This window comes from Myotis daubentonii, chromosome 18, assembly GCF_963259705.1.
Source record: "Myotis daubentonii chromosome 18, mMyoDau2.1, whole genome shotgun sequence".
Lineage (NCBI taxonomy): Eukaryota > Metazoa > Chordata > Mammalia > Chiroptera > Vespertilionidae > Myotis > Myotis daubentonii.
The window spans coordinates 29850554-29867126 of NC_081857.1; the positions used below are offsets into that span (position 1 = coordinate 29850554).

The 16573-nt window shown below is 40.5% G+C and overlaps 1 protein-coding gene across 1 annotated transcript in view; it reads left to right on the top strand.

Annotated features, from left to right (window-relative positions):
* The window catches only part of NUP210L (nucleoporin 210 like), a 54951-nt gene that overhangs the window by 14270 nt on the left and 24108 nt on the right, over positions 1-16573 (top strand). Inside the window, exons 10-21 of the mRNA XM_059674792.1 lie at positions 361-467; positions 1189-1329; positions 2425-2562; positions 3253-3408; positions 3715-3913; positions 4271-4416; positions 6875-7096; positions 8416-8589; positions 9346-9538; positions 14455-14540; positions 14754-14858; positions 15146-15247. Coding sequence (XP_059530775.1) covers positions 361-467; positions 1189-1329; positions 2425-2562; positions 3253-3408; positions 3715-3913; positions 4271-4416; positions 6875-7096; positions 8416-8589; positions 9346-9538; positions 14455-14540; positions 14754-14858; positions 15146-15247 — 1769 coding nt within the window. The remainder of the gene's footprint in view (positions 1-360; positions 468-1188; positions 1330-2424; positions 2563-3252; positions 3409-3714; positions 3914-4270; positions 4417-6874; positions 7097-8415; positions 8590-9345; positions 9539-14454; positions 14541-14753; positions 14859-15145; positions 15248-16573) is intronic.

Sequence of the window (16573 nt, forward strand, 5' to 3'; positions counted from 1 at the left end):
CAACCAGTTGATGTGTTTCTCTCACATCGATATTTCTCTTTCTTTCCCTCTCTCTTCCACTCCCTCTAAAAATCAATGGAAAAATATCCTCAGGTGAGGATTAAAAAAAAAAAGAGAGAATCTGAATGTCTTTAGACCATTTGAAACAATGAGCCTAACTGAAAAAAAACCTAGAATCTTGCCTGGCAATTGTGGTTTTTTTGTGTGTGCAGATATAACAGAGTATTTCTTTGTACCTGAGCTCAGTTAAGCCAGCATCTTTGGAACCCCAAATTATTATACAATTTGATAGAGTGAACTACAGGATCTACTTTGGAAACTCTCCTGATATATTTTTTTTCTTGATGTGTGTGTATATAGGTTTCACGATCCAACCTGGAGGCCGATGGAGTCTAGAGGTGGGACAGGTGTATGTCATTGCAGTAGAAGTGTTCGATAAAAGCAGCACAAAGGTCTATATTTCAGATGTGAGTCTCTCTTGTATTCTTCTAGCCCCTTGTACCTTTCTATTGCTTTCGCTTCCAGATTTTACCTTTGGAAATGCAAGTTACTACTTTATTCTTTATTATTATTATTATTATTATTAAATAGTTCTGTCCTTGAGGAATGTTAAGCTAGAAGTAAAAGAAATAATTTGGTCAGAATTATAGGAAAGAACTGAAGTGATAATACGTTGGAGAGGATCCTCATTCTACAGCTGCACTTCAGAGATGGTTAGCACTGCTTTGTAGGGGGAGAGTAGTCGTGTGAACATCAGATGACGTGTCCTACTCACTCTCCAGCATCTCCCCCAGCCCACCCCAAAGAACTGTCAACTTACAGAATGTGACAAATCCCTCTAAAATTTACCTAAGCTTGGACTCTTTCTATTTCTGATTACTTGCCGTTAGTGGATCTTTCAAAAATTAGCACCACATTAGAATTACATCTTTCCAACTTAGAATTTCCATGAGGGAGAGGAAAAATTTTGTTTTTCTTTCTTTCTTTTTTTATAACAAAGGTGGAGATTTTATTGAAGAACAAGTACAGACTCCCACATGGGGAGGGGGAAAGAGTCCCGTTTTTATTTCTTTGTCCCCAGAATGCATAGATGCCCTTTTTTTCTCTTTCTTTAATGCTTTGGGATTAAGATGGCTTCAGGGGAAAAGCATTTCTTCAGGCTTGTGTTGCTGTTGGGCTGATTTTCAGAATATCAGGATCACGTGCCAGTTCCTGACTGAGTACTTTGAAGAGCAGCTGACGACTGTGAATGGATCTTACCACGTAGTGAAAACCCTGAAAGATGGTGTCGTGGTGATAAGTGCATGCCTGACTTCCATCCTTTCCCAGGTAGGAACCAAGAGGACTTCTTTGAATTCTGAGAATATCGATGACTCTTGGTAACCCTTGCTTTGCAAGCAGGTATATGGCATATCCCACCTTTATCTTTCACAAAAAATAAAAAACAGAGAAACAGCTCTGGTCGAGTGGCTCACTTGGTTGGAACATGGTCCCGTACACCAAAAGGGTATGGGTTCGATTTTTCAGTCCAGGCACACATATCTAGGTTATGGGTTGATCTCGAGTCATGGGGTACACAAGAGACAACTCTTGCCTCCCACATCGATGTTTCTCTCTGTCCCTCTCTTCTTTCTCCCTTCTTCTCTCTCTAAAATCAATAAACATATCCTTAGGTGAAGATAAAAAACACACCAGAAAAACGGATAAACAGTATACTTAGTAGTTTATACCTCTATAAATTTTCTATCCCAATCTGTGTTATTGCATGTATCTACATTTTATGGTTATTGTGTATTTATATCATTTGAAGTTCCTTTATATATTTTTATTGGTTTCAGAGAGGGAGGAAGAGGGAAAAAGAGATAGTAACATCAATGATGAGAGAGAATCATTGATTGTCTGCCTCCTGCATGCCCCCTATTGGGTATCGAGCCTGCAACCTGGGCATGTGCCCTGACTGGTAATTGAACCATGACCTCCTGGTTCAGAGGTCAGTACTCAATCACTGTCCCACGCCTGCCAGGCTCCGCCCACCGTCTTTAAATGTTCTCTTTCTTTTATTATGAATAGTTTGTAACATCCCTTTGCCTTTAGAGTTCATGTCCTTAACTGATGAGTGTTGAAGGGTCTTTCTTTCTGAAACTATGATTTCCTTCCCTATGTTGATAAAACTTTCACTTCAGGAAACTTGAACGACTTTCTCTGATTGTGATACTTATTTTGGGTTTAGCAAAATTCCTTTCATTTTTACTGAACCACAGTAGTTGTGCTTTTTTAATGAACAGGGACATTTATTTCTTTTATATATAGAAACTGGTTGAGTAATTCATTAGCACACCATGTTCTGGTGCTTTGAATATGAATGTGTATTATATGAAAAATCCTCCTAAAAGTTCTTTTGCTCCCTTTTTTCTGCTCTTCTAGAATAAAAATATTCAGCCTATAAAACTTCCAGGTTTACATCAGCAAGAAGTGAAGATTTATTTACCCATCAAGCTTACCCCCAACTACTTGGCATTTCCTCATCATCCTATGGGAATGTTATATCGTTATAAAGTACAAGTATGTTGTCTTATAAAATGAGGTTTCACAAAGAGATAAGTCAGTTTCTTTGATAGCTTAATTTATTGAAATTTGGCTAATGTTAAATTCTTTTTCCCCTAGTCCTAATAGTATAACTCAGTTTTTGGTGACAACCAAATTATGCTCTTGAATACTGTGTTCCTTACAAAACTTGGTATACTTTCTGTCTCTCCTCCATTTATTCTTTCCTTGCGAGTTTTATTCCCCCCCGCCTAAATATGTTTTTAGTTATTTTAGAGAGAGATGAAGGGAGAGGGGGAGAGAGAGAGAAATATCAAAGATGAAAGAGAAGTATCAATTGGCTGCCTCCTGCATGCCCCCTAGTGAGGGTTGAGCCAGCAAACCGGGCACGTGCTCTCACCCGGAACCAAACTGTGACCTCCTGGTTCATGGGTCAACACTCAACCACTGAACCACACCAGCCAGGCTCCTTGTGAGTTTTATAAGTTTTGTTAAGCTTCTTTGTGCCCTTTTTGACATTTTGTGACACTGCCATTAATAATCTCCTTTTAGCATTTATCTTCCCCTTTTTACTATAACATCAGTTTCCTCATGTGTCCAGAAATAATTTATTGTATATTTTTAGTATTTCTTAAACTTTTTTACATCTCCATTTAAATTACATTTTTCTCCTATAGTAATTAAATAAAAGGTTGTATTTTTTCACAGGTAGAGGGTGGCAGTGGCAACTTCACCTGGGCCTCTTCTAACGAAACAGTGGCCATGGTAACCACAAAAGGAGTGGTGACTGCTGGTCAGGTCAGAGGCAACAGTACTGTTGTGGCCCGAGATGTACAGAATCCTTTTCGATATGGAGAAATGAAGGTAAACAACTCTCCAAAGAACCTCCTTATTACTCCTGAGATACTACTGCCTACATTTATTTCTTATTTTTTGCTGTCTAAGAAGAAGGGAGAGGGAGAAAGAGATAGAAACATCAATGATGAAAGAGAATCATCTATCGGCTGCCTCCTGCATACCCCCCACTGGGGACCAAGCCCACAACCTGGGCATCTGTGCTGACCGGAAATCGAACCATGACCTTTCGGTTCATAACTTGATGCTCAACCGCTGAGCCACGCTGGCGGGGCTGACATAACTTGCTTGAATGATTCATTTCCCCCCCTCTAGATATATGTCCTGAAACTGAACAAAATTGAACTGATACCATATCGTGCTGATGTGGAGATTGGCCGGCTTATAGAAATCCCCGTTGCTATGTATCACTTGAACAAGGAGACCCGGGAGGCCATCGCGTTCTCAGACTGCTCTCTTTTATCCTTGGATCTGCACATGGATAAGCAAGGAGTCTTCACTCTTTTCAAAGAAGGTGAGAGCAGGCTTTTTATTTTCTTCTTTCTTTGTCTTAGAATTAAAGGACAAATCATCAATTCAGAAACCACAAATTATATTATAAATTCACATATTACCTTTCTTTATAATACTTTTGTTTATCCTGTCAACTGCCCTTGTCGTAAGTGCCTCCTGAATGCCCCCCTCTGGGGATGGAGCCTGCAACCTGGGTATGTGCCCAGGTGGAAATTGAACCTGAGGCCCTTTGGGGCATGGAATGACGCCCAAACAACCGAGCCACACCGGCCAGGGCGATTCTTTTATTTCTATAGACTGATTTCCTTGAGAACCGAATGCTTGTTGCCCTACTGAAGTCATACTATGTGATTTGCAGGTATTCAAAGACCTGGACCAAAGCACTGTTCCAGTACACACATAGCAGCCACGTCTCTGGGTCACACTCTGTTAACAGTGAGTGTAACTGAGTATGGAGAGTACATGGAAAGCAGTGCCACATTTGCTGCCTATGAGCCCCTAAAGGTGAGATATTTTATGGTAAGGACCTGGCATGTCTTTCCATGGACTCCACTATGTCTGCTTAGTGGCTTCCTCGCTGCCTGTGATCTCTATTAAAGATCACTGATGTTTGTGTTCTCGTTACTTACCACTCTCTTTTCTTTCTTCCTTTCTTTCTTTTTTTTTTGTTAATCTCACCCAAGAATATTTTTTCCATTGCTTTTATTTATTTTTGTAAATATTTATATTGACTTAAAATTTTCTATTGATTTTTTTTAAGAGAGAAGAGGAAAGAAGAAGGAGAGAGAGAGAAACATCAATGTGAGAGAGACACATTGATTGCTTGCCTCCCACACACACCCCAACTGGGGCCAGAGATTGAACCTTGAACCCAGGTAGGTGGCCTTGACTGGGAATTGAACTTGTGACCCTTTGGTATGTGGGCTGATGCTCCAACCACTGAGAAACACCAGCCAGGGTTATTTACTACTTTCGTTTTTAGATCTACAGCTCTCCCATCAAACCTGAGTATTAGGGATCTTACTCCCTCAACTTTCTGCCACAGGAATATCTTAAGTTGTATCAGCAAGTTTTAGATATTCCCCTGTCTTTTTTTAATGAGATATAAAATATGTATAAAGTACATAAAGTGCACTAATTTTAAGGTACTATTTCAATTTTTACATGTGCACCTATCTCTGTAAGTACCACCCTGAATAATATATAAAATATTAGCATACTCTCTTTTGGAGAATTCTGAAAGAAAACATTCTAACCTAGGAAGGGAGCCAGTTATCTTTCACCCTTTATACTTATTGATTTTATTTATTGTTTTATTGATTTCAGAGAGGAAGGGAGAGGGAGCCAGAAACAGCAATGATGAGAATTATTGGTCAGCTACCTCCCGCAGCCCCCCAACTGGGGATTGAGCCCGCCACCCCGGCATGTGCCTCGACTAGAATCAAACCTGGGACCCGTTAGTCCTCAGGCTGACGCTCCATCCACTGAGCGGAACCAGCCAGGGCGTACTTATTGATTTTAATACAACAGATTTTATTTTGGGCCCTAAGGATCGGTCCATTATACTTGGTACATTATGACAGGTGGTAGTTTAGAATAAAAGTAGAGAGAGCATGGTAGGCTTTCTAAACATTTAATTCTTTCAGGAGCTAAAATTGATGTCTGTATAAGTTCATGCTGATAGATACTGACAAATCCTAAATGAATGCTCTTCCCATAAGGAGGCACCCATAGGTTCCCTGGACAGTTGCTCAGTGGTTAGAGCATTGGCCTGCAGACTGCAGGGTCCCTGGTTCTTTCCCGCACCAGGCCTCATGTGGTGCAGGCGGGAGGCAACCAATCAATGTGTCTCTCTCACATGGATGTTTCTTTCTCTCCCCCCCTCTCTAAAAATCAATGGAAAAAATATCCTCGGGTGAGGATTAAAAAAAATATTTTAGCCCTAGCCAGTTTGGCTCACTGGATAGTGCGTCGTCCTGGACACTGAAGGGTCCCAGGTTCGATTCCGGTCAAGGGCATGTACCTTGGTTGCAGGCATATCCCCAGTAGGGGGTGTGCGGGAGGCAGCTGATTGATGCTTCTCTCTCATCGATGTTTCTAACTCTCTATCCCTCTCCCTTCCTCTCTGTAAAAAAGCAATAAAAAATATATTTAAAAAATATATATTTTAAAGAAATGTGGCACCCATAGGGAAAAAGTTAACACTAATGAAAGAAGCAAGGTAAGTAATTAATTCTTTTTTTTTTCAGAGTATGCTAATTTTAAAGCTGGGGACAGTGAAACAAGGATGGGCCTGGGATAGAGGAAGCAACAGAAGCTCACCGGAAAGTCAGAGAAAAGGGGGCCTCGGAGACAGGTTCAGGGGGCTAGTCCAGGATGAGCCGCTGCTGCCCAGAGCTTCTCTGCTTGCAAGTCTCGTGGGGACCTTAGAGTTTAGGAGGTGCACGCCTGAGAGGGAAGAGAGGCGTGGGCATGTTCCCAGGAGGAAGAGCACCCAAGTTACTAATTTTAAAAAGACAACTTATTCATTATCTGGTCGGGGCTCCTGCAGGAGGCAACCAATCTATGTGTGTCTCTTATGTCGACATTTCTCTCCATCTTTCCCTTTCTCTTCCACTCTCTGTAAAAATCAATGGAAAAATATTATTGGGTGAGGAGGTAGACAGATAGATAGATGATAGATAAATAAATCGAATCCAATGTTAAAAAAAATTAGTACAGAGGAAAATGAAAGAAAAAAATGTTAAATAAAACATGTATTAAAAATGTTAAATAAAAATGTTAAAAAAAAATTAGTACAGAGGATGAGAAGCATTCAAAGTGAAGAGGCATTGTGTATTATTTCTTAGTTTGGGAATTAAGTCTAATGTCATTTCAGCATAGTAAAATAACCAGTTTTTTACTTTAGGAAATTGCTGAATTCCCTAACCAATCAAGGATTAATTTCTTTAAATGTCATCAGGCTGTAAACCCTGTGGAAGTGGCATTGGTGACATGGAATTCTGTGAAAGAAATGGTATTTGAAGGGGGCCCTCGTCCATGGATCTTGGAGCCCTCCCAATTCTTTTTGGAGTTGACCGCGGAGAAGACAGAGAAAATTGAAATAACACAAGTCCGGCTGCCAACTAAGAGAAAACAGAACCAGTATATCTACCGGGTCCTGTGCCTGGATTTAGGAGAACAAGTAGGAAAACCACCTTTTTCTAACATTTCTTTTAGCAATACTACTACAAACCTTTTGTACATCTAGCCATTCCTTTTCAGATTCTAATGGATTTAGTTATGGACTAGGTAGGAAAATTCTAATGATTAATTAAAGGATATTTTTCTTAAATCTCTACTATCCTTTCAATATACCCAAAGGTTTTGACTTGCTCATCTGAGAATTCTAACAATTCACTAACTAAGAGGTTCAAGATCTTTTTGTAGTAATGAGCTTATTTCAATTACGTTATCACTATAATTTATTTCCTTGTTGTCTAGACTAGAGGACATACGGTTTTTCATCTCCAAAGAATGCGAGGAAGGAAAACTTAGTGTCATCTATGGTTAGCAATTTTGAAGAAACAGGTCTGTGCTGATAAGAGTAGCAAGTACCTTGCATTAGTTGAATTAGTCTTGATAATTTTTTGAAGTAGTGATGGATCCATCCACAGCTGTGACCTGCTTCTATCAAAACCAGTGGCAAAGGTTTACAGTTTGACTAGTGTTGAGAGTGCAGTGTATGACTGTGAAACACAGCGAGGCTAACCAGCCCAATAGGGCTATCAGTGTAGGGTTTTAACTTAAGAACTGTGCTATCATCAATGAGCTGCTTCTTTTTTTTTTTTTTTTAATATATTTGTATTGATTTCAGAGAGGAAGGAAGAGGGAGAGATAGAAACATCCATGCTGAGAGAGAATCATGGATCGGCTGCCTCCTGCAAGTCCCCCGCTGGGGATCGAGCCCACAACCCAGGCATGTGCCCTTGACCAGAATCGAACCTGGCACCTTTGAGTTCATTGGCCGACGCTCTATCCACTGAGCCAAACTGGCTAGGGCTCAACTGAGCTTCTTTATAATCTCTAGTGAGCTCTGTTGTGTATATGGCTAGCTGTTAGTAATTTCAGGCCTAATTGCCCCTTTTGAAGCTCTCTAGCTTCTTTTTGTTTCCACATCCTGTTATTCAGTAGTACTGCCACCAGAGACGAGTTGAAACAGAAATCAGTTTTTCTCCTCTTTACCAAATGGTAACAGAAGACTTGGTGGAGGAAAAAACTGAAGTAATTGGTCAGTTATATATTTTTAATGTGCCTTTTTGTTTTCAAATTTCCGTAATACCCTTGTTTCTCTTAGCACTAGCACAGACAATTAAGAATTTTAATGTCTTTTAAGGAATTTGCCTGATTTTAATGTCCAAAGAGACTCTATACCAGAATTTGAATAATTCTGACACCTGTAGATGGACAAACTGACATCAAGTGTCCACGTACAATTACCCCTGCTCTGGTGTTTCCTTAAAGGTCCTGACATTCCGAGTTGGAAATCACCCAGCTGTCTTGAACCCTAGTCCAGCTGTCGAGGCTGTGCAGGTGCACTTCATATGTGCCCACCCTGCCAGCACGTCAGTAGCCCCAGTGTACACGGTGCCACCTGGTGCCCAGCCATGTCCTCTGCCACAGCACAACAAACAACTGGTAAGTGGAGTATTTCCAACTAGCATGGCACTTTTGTCTTCCATGCTCTAGAGATAAATGTTCTGAAATAATGTTTTGTCATAATAAAGTTAAGGAAATTGTTTTATTTGTTATTAATTCTCAGATAGTGTCTGAGAAGTTACTGAACTAGGTTAGAATTGGCTACACTGAATGACACTTAATACCTAGTGCTTATAGTACCTAGCCAGCTTATAATTATTGGCAATAGACAATAACTTCTCTAAATAACTTCCAAATAGTTTTTCTAATTTCCTTCCCTACCAAATCTTTTATTAGCATTATCAATAAATAACAGAATTCACCTCTACTCCAAACCCATCATGAAGAAGAATAATATGCAATAACATAGTTGGTAGGCAGGCAAGTTAGGAGAATGTTCTTATTCTTAGGAAATGCATGTGGAAATACTTAGGGGTAAAGTGCCATGATGCCTACGTAATTTTGCAAAAAAGAAAAAAGGAGGAGGAGAAGGGTATGCAGGGATAAATTGTGGAGGAAAAAAATAAATAGCTATTTTTTAAAAAGATACACATGTAGGGTGAGAAAGTAGAGGGAGAGAAAGAAAGCAAATGGTGACTCCACATGAAGTATGTGTAGGTATTCATTCTTTCAACATATCTGGAGGTTTGAAAATTGTCAAAGAATAAAAGTGGGAGAAAACATGATCCCTAGCTTCAGGGTTATCTTACCAAGCCCCTTAAGAAGTTGTTTTCTTTCCTTTTTATTTTAATACAGATTCCTGTATCAAGCCTAAGGGATACAGTTCTGGAACTGTCAGTGTTTGATGAGCACAAAAGAAAGTTTGATAATTTCAGTTCACTCATGCTAGAATGGAAATCCTCAAATGAATCACTAGCTCATTTCGAAAATTACAATTCAGTAGAGATGGTAGCAAAGGATGATGGCAGTGGGCAGACTCGATTACATGGTACTGTGAAAATTTATGAACGTTTTCATATACCTGCTAAATGGTTCTGCATTAAATATTTCCTTGTGGGTGGGGGTTTGTTTCAGATTTTGTCATATCTCAACTTTCTTTCCCTTTTTTTTTTGTTATTCCTCACCCCAGGGTATTTTTCTGTTGATTTTAGAGAGAGTAGAAGGGAGGGCAGGGAGAAAGAGAGAAAGATCTATGGGGGTCAGGGATCAAATCTGCAACCCAGGTATATGCCCTCGACTGGGAATCGAACTGTGACTCTTTGGGACATCGGCCAACGCTCTAACCATTTAGCACACCAGCCAAGGCTCAACTTTCATCTTTAATCATTGCATTTTTAAAAAAACATAAAGGTAAATTTCCTTTTTTGAAAAGCTGTGGTCTAGGGTGCAATATTTCTCACAAGAACATAAAATTAAATTAATCTTAAAATATTGATCGCCTATTATTTGCCTAAGATTATGGAAATATTATTCATTTGTCAGCCAGTATGTATTGAATGGCTGTTACATGTAAGACTGTGTGCTAGGCACTTGGAGATATAGTGGTAAATGAAGCAGAAACAGCCTCTGCCTTCATAGAATTACAGTCTAATTGGTGAAGCCAGACTTTAAACATTATATTTGTGTTATGTGTTCGAAGGGCAAATATGGGGTGCTTTAAGAGCTTATAATAGGAGAACCTAACCTCGTTTAGAACAGGCTACCTTGAGAAAGTAACATGCTGAGACCTGAAGGGATGTTGATAAGAGGAAATAGAAAGAATGAGCTGAATAAGGCAAGTGAGACTGACTTACAGAGGCACTAGATGAGGTGTAAGATGAGGTCCTAAGAGGGCAACGGGACCTCCTGCGCAGACTCTGATCAAGCCTCTGCTTGTATCTGATGGCCCATTCACCAGAGCAAGCCACTTGGCCAACAACAGAGTCAGGGTGGGTGAGGAGCACTCAAGGATATGGATACCAGCAGGCATGATTCACTGCAGGCAATTAATATAAAGTCTACCTAAAATCAATCCCAGCCCTAGCCGGTTTGGCTCAGTGGATAGAGCATCGGCCTGCGAACCGAAAGATCCCAGGTTCGATTCCCGTCAAGGGCACTTATCTCGGTTGCAGGCTTCTCCCTGGACCAGGCCCTGGTTGGGGCTCCAGCAAGAGGCAGCCAATCGATGTGCTTCTCTCACATCCTTATTTCTCTCTGTCTTTCCCTGTCTCTTTCACTCTCTCTAAAAATCAATGGAAAAATATCCTCGGGTAAGGATTAAAAAAATATAATAACAAAATAAAATAAAATCCCAAAGTGAAGAAGACAGTGGTACAAAAGGGTAACTTTTCAGTTTCTGGCATGAGCATTTGGATGGATGGTGTAACCAGTAGTGAAATAAGAAACACCAGAGAAGGAGAACTACGTTTAGCCTTCCCTTACCCACAGGAGCTTATATTCAGAACAAGTTTAAAAGCTTAGGTAAAGAATATTAATATGTAGATAATACTATAACACTAACAGTATGATACAATTGGTGTAAAAAGTGGTAGAGAAGCAAGAGATGTCCCTTGTACCCTATAACAATCAATTACCAAATACCTTCATTGTTACCTTCTTTTTTTTTTTTAATGTATTTTATTGATTTTTTACAGAGAAGAAGAGAGAGAGGGATAGAGAGTTAGAAACATCGATCAGCTGCCTTCTGCACGCCCCCCAGTGGGGATGTGCCCGCAACCAAGGTACATGCCCTTGACCGGAATCGAACCTGGGACCCTTGAGTTCGCAGGCCGACGCTCTATCCACTGAGCCAAACCCGTTCGGCTCATTGTTACCTTCTAAATATTTTTTTGTTCCATCCCTTCCTCTCTAACTTCATCATTGATGTCCTTATCACCTCTACCCTACATCACCAAGGTAGCCTCCCAAGTGATCTCATTTGGTACTGCTACCCTCAGACCTCCACATTACTGTCCAGAATGATCTTTCTCAAATACAAATCTAGCCTGGCCGGTGTGGCTCTGTTGGTTGAGTGTTGTTCCATGCACCAAAAGGTCACCAGTTTGATCCTCGGTCAGGGCACATGCCCAGGTTGTGGGTTCAACCCCCGGTCGGGGTACATGCAGAAAGCAACTGATAGCTGTTTCTCACATCAATGCTGCTCTCTCTTCCTCCCTCTCCCTTCTCCTCTCTATAAATCAATAAAAACACATTTTTTTAAAATGTGCTTTCTAGCCGAGACCGGTTTGGCTCAGTGGATAGAGCGTCGGCCTGCGGACTGAAGGGTCCCGGGTTCGATTCCGGTTGGGGGCATGTACCTCGGTTGCGGGCGCATCCCCAGTGGGGGATGTGCAGAAGGCAGCTGATGGATGTTTCTCTCTCATCGATGTTTCTGGCTCTCTGTCTCTCTCCCTTTCTCTCTGTAAAAAATGGATAAAATATATTTTAAAAAATAAAATAAAACGTGCTTTCTTCTTAAAAAAAAAAAAAAAGAAAGAAAACAAATCTGAATCTCCCTCTTAAAATTATTTTTTTGGCTACTGTTTACTGAGCTCTCCTGAAATGCCAGGTATAGCACTAAATACTTTACTATATACATTTGCTTATGTAATCCTCATAACAACCATGACAGGCTAGCATTATAACCCCGATTTTTAAAGTTTATTCGTTCCTCAAACATTTCTTGCATTCTCACTATATTCTAGGCACAGTGTTAGGCCCTGGGATTATAACAGTAAGTAGGTGAAGCAATAACTTCTCTGACATCAAAGCCTGTACTCTTTTTTTTTTTTTAATTCTCACTCGGTTATGTTTATTGACTTTAGAGAGGGGGGAAGGGGGAGAGAGGGGGGGAAGGAGGGAGAGAGAGAGAGAGAGAGAGAGAGAGAGAGAGAGAGAGAGAGAGAGGCATAAATCAGTTGCCTCCTCAGAGTGCCCTTACCCGGTATTAAACCCACAACCTAGGTATGTGTCCCGACTGGGAATCGATGTGTAAAGATGACACTTCAACCGATGGAGCCACACCAGCCAGGGCCAGCCTATGCTCTTGACCACTGACTGTGCTGCCACCATATTCCTTCAGGGACGCCCCATGCATTTCAGGATACAATTCATATGTTGCCGCTTAATGTGGTGACTCCTGCCTACTTTGGCTTCACTTATTACCATCCACATAGACCCTCCATTTAATTCACATGCAACAACTTTATTTTATTTTATTTTTTTATATATTTTATTGAGTTTTTACAGAGAGGAAAGGAGAGAGATAGAGAGTTAGAAACATCGATGAGAGAGAAACATCGATCAGCTGCCTCCTGCACACCCCCCACTGGGGATGTGCCCGCAACCCAGGTACATGCCCTTGACCGGAATCGAACCTGGGACCTTTCAGTCCGCAGGCCGACGCTCTACCCACTGAGCCAAACCGGTTTTGGCGACATGCAACAACTTTAGATTCTTAACCATGATAAGCCTTGTCATACCTCTTTCCTTTGTATATGTTGTATGTTCTCTTTTCTTGCATCTTCACTGGGCTAACATCTTCTTGTAAGCTAGGAGTTTTCTGTCCCTCTATATTCCCAATCTAAGGAAAATATTTCTTCTTCATGCTGTTCTATATTCTGCATACATGTGCTCTGTTCATACTTCTATAACACTTACCACACTGTATTGCAGTGGTTGGTTTCCCTCTCGGTTGCCGTACAAAGCTGTAAGTTTCTTTGAAGGCAAAGATTGTGTAGTTTTCTTCATCTCTGTATCTTAATTACCTGGCATTCTATGTAGCATTTAGCAGGCCTTCAGTAAATCTTTGTTGAATGGATGAATGAATGTAGCATCATCAGAAAATGCTCCACAGATTTAGGGATGATGATCATGTGTTGAGGATAAAATAATTGACCTACATAAAGTGGCAGATTCATGTTAGTTAATTTAAAAAAGAAAAGCAAAAATAAAGCAGGGTCAGATTATAGAAGGCTTTAAAACTAGTTTAAGGAGTTTGAATTGTTCTAATAAGACATAGGTATGTTAAATTTTTGAGTAAGGGATTGACATGACATTATATATACAAAACAGTTTAGAAGAGTTTTAGATCCCACTTTATTTCTCACTTCCATTTTTAATGTTTTTATTATTGATTGTAGAGAGGGGAAGAGAGAGAGAGAGACAGAAACATCTATGAGAAACATTAACATCAATCGGCTGCCTCTGGGCCACCCCCTGCTGGGGATCAAGCCCAGGCATGTGCCCTGACTGGGAATCAAACCCGCGACCCCCCTGGTGCATGGGTCAGTGCTCAACCATTGAGCCATACCAGCGGGGCTCAATTCCATTTTTAAATTAAACAAAAAGTTTCTCCTACATTGTCATCAGTCTATTTTTGGACTCACAGACCAACAGAGCTGGAAAGAATTTTCGATTTTGCCTGGCTTAATCCCTCATTTAATAAAGGAACTGAGAAATTACGTGGTTGCCCAGGGTCACGTAGGAATATAGTGGCAGAGTCAACACAAAAACCCGGTTTTCTGCCGAAACCGGTTTGGCTCAGTGGATAGAGCGTCGGCCTGCGGACTGAAAGGTCCCGGGTTCGATTCCGGTCAAGGGCATGTACCTGGGTTGCGGGCACATCCCCAGTGGGAGATGTGCAGGAGGCGGCTGATCGATGTTTCTCTCCCATCGATGTTTCTAACTCTCTATCTCTCTCTCCTTTCCTCTCTGTAAAAAATCAATAAAATATATTTAAAAACAAAAAAAAACCAGTTTTCTGATTCTTGTGTGTTTCCCCATTCAGTGTTTTTTTTTTGTTTTTTTTTTCTCCCTGCAACAAAACACTGTTTGAAATAAATTAGGGTAGAATTTGGTTTTCTGGAGACGCTTTTGTATTCTACATGTTATTGTCTCATGGAATGTTTTTCCGCACGTCTCTAGGTCATCAGATCCTTAAAGTACATCAGATAAAAGGGACTGTACTCATCGGAGTCAGTTTTGTAGGCTATTCAGAGGAAAGTTCAAAGGTAAGTGGAGATTATTATATAAGAAATATAAATTTACTGAAATTTCAGGTTCTTCTTTAGAAGTCGTTTGTAACTGACATACATCTGGGAACTGTGTATGTACTTCTATGCTTCCGTTATCTTTGGCACTTGAAAGAGGACTGGGATCTTTTTTCACTGAGTTGAGGAATTGAAAGTTTATAGTCACCTTTGCGGCTCTTATTACATTTCTAGGTACTTCCCGACTCGCCCACATCGGCAGCTGTGGAGCTGCTCCTGGTGGATGACGTGACTGTGCTGCCTGAGAATGCCACCATCTACAACCATCCCGACGTGAAGGTAGAAGCTGTATTGGTCTAGTTAAATGGAATCATATTGGATGGGAGGGTACTAGGTTATTAAGGTTAACAGTATAACCATAAAAAAGCTCACTTACGTGTTTAAAATCATGGCTACACATATACGTATATCGTAATTAGCTACAATATCCTTAGGAGTTATATTTTAATATTCATATTTTGGTTTTGGTCCATTAATCTCATACTCTTAGGTAGATAGAAGCTATTTTCTTTGAACTATTTATAAACCAAAGGGGATGGAATGCTGTTTGTCTGATTTTTCCATAGGAAATATTTAGCCTTGTGGAAGGGTCTGGTTATTTTTCAGTCAACAGCAGTGAGCAGGACATTGTCACCATCATTTACATGGAAGCAGAAAGCTCTGTGCAGGTGAGTGCTAGAGACATTCCCAGATTGATGGTCTCAGGTCAAAGCCGCTCTTAGGAGAATGATGGGAAAAATTCCATTGTGTGTTTCAAACCAGTTACAAAAATAACATTTGTTTCTTTTTCTTTTTTTAACCTATATAGATTCTTCAGCCAAAAAATGAGGGTTGTTTTATTTTTTTAACTAACTACAATACTGGACAATTGTTGGTTCGGGTTGAGCTGAGACATTATATTTATAAGATTTCCATTAAAAGGTTAATTTCTATAAATGGATAGTTAGGTATACTATTGACCATGTAACCTGAGTATAGGTGCTTTTAGACAGGCTATAACAACTCAAGCTTTTAAGCTGACTTCATAGCCAATATGCCAAGGGATTTGCTTTTAGCTGACTTATAAAAAAATACTTCATATTGCCCTAGCCAGTTTGGCTCAGTGGCTAGAGCGTCAACCTGTGGACCAAAGGGTCCCAGATTCACTTCTGGTCAAGGGCACATACCTTGGCTGCAGGCTCCTCCCTGGACCAGGCCCTGGTAGGGGCTTGTGCAGGAGGCAACCAATCGATGTGTTTCTCTCACATCGATATTTCTCTCTCTCTTTCCCTCTCTCTCCCACTCTCTAAAAAGCACTGGAAAAATATCCTCAGGTGAGGATTTAAAATAAAAAAAGGTAATACCTTACATTAACATCTGCTTATATTTTCTTCCCTTCTAAGAGCTCAAAAGAATTTAACTTACTCTAGTCATAATGTTTGTCATTCAAAGGGGAGATTGAGGCCCCATGTGCAGGCAGAGGGTGTGAGAACATGTAGCAAAGAAGGAAAGACACCGGACCCATCTGCCCAGTGCTTTCTCCCTCACTGACAACTGCAACGTACATGGACTTGACTTTCTTCATAAAGTCCTTTCCCTGTTCATAATTAAGAGGCTGGACCAGTATGTTGGATTCTGCTTGAATTTAATCAACTTAAATTCTGCTTTTATCAGTTAATAACGGTTAAGGATCCATATTTTGCCATTAACTGAAACACCACATTAAGTGTGTATTGTGCTATGTCTGAAACATGGAAAGTGACCTCTCAAAGTTCCCATCACAAAGAAAATAAGATATTATATTTTCTGCTTTCGATGGAAATAGTTGCCATGATGCCGTGGTCGTTGTGGCTCAGTGGGTTGGGCATTGTCCCATGCACCAAGAGGTTGCCGGTTCGATTCCCGGTCAGGGCACATGCTCGATCCATGTTAGGGGGCGTGCAGGGGGCAGCCAGTCGATGTTTCACTATCACATCGATGTTTCTGTCTCTCTCTCCCCCTCCCTTTCTCTCTCT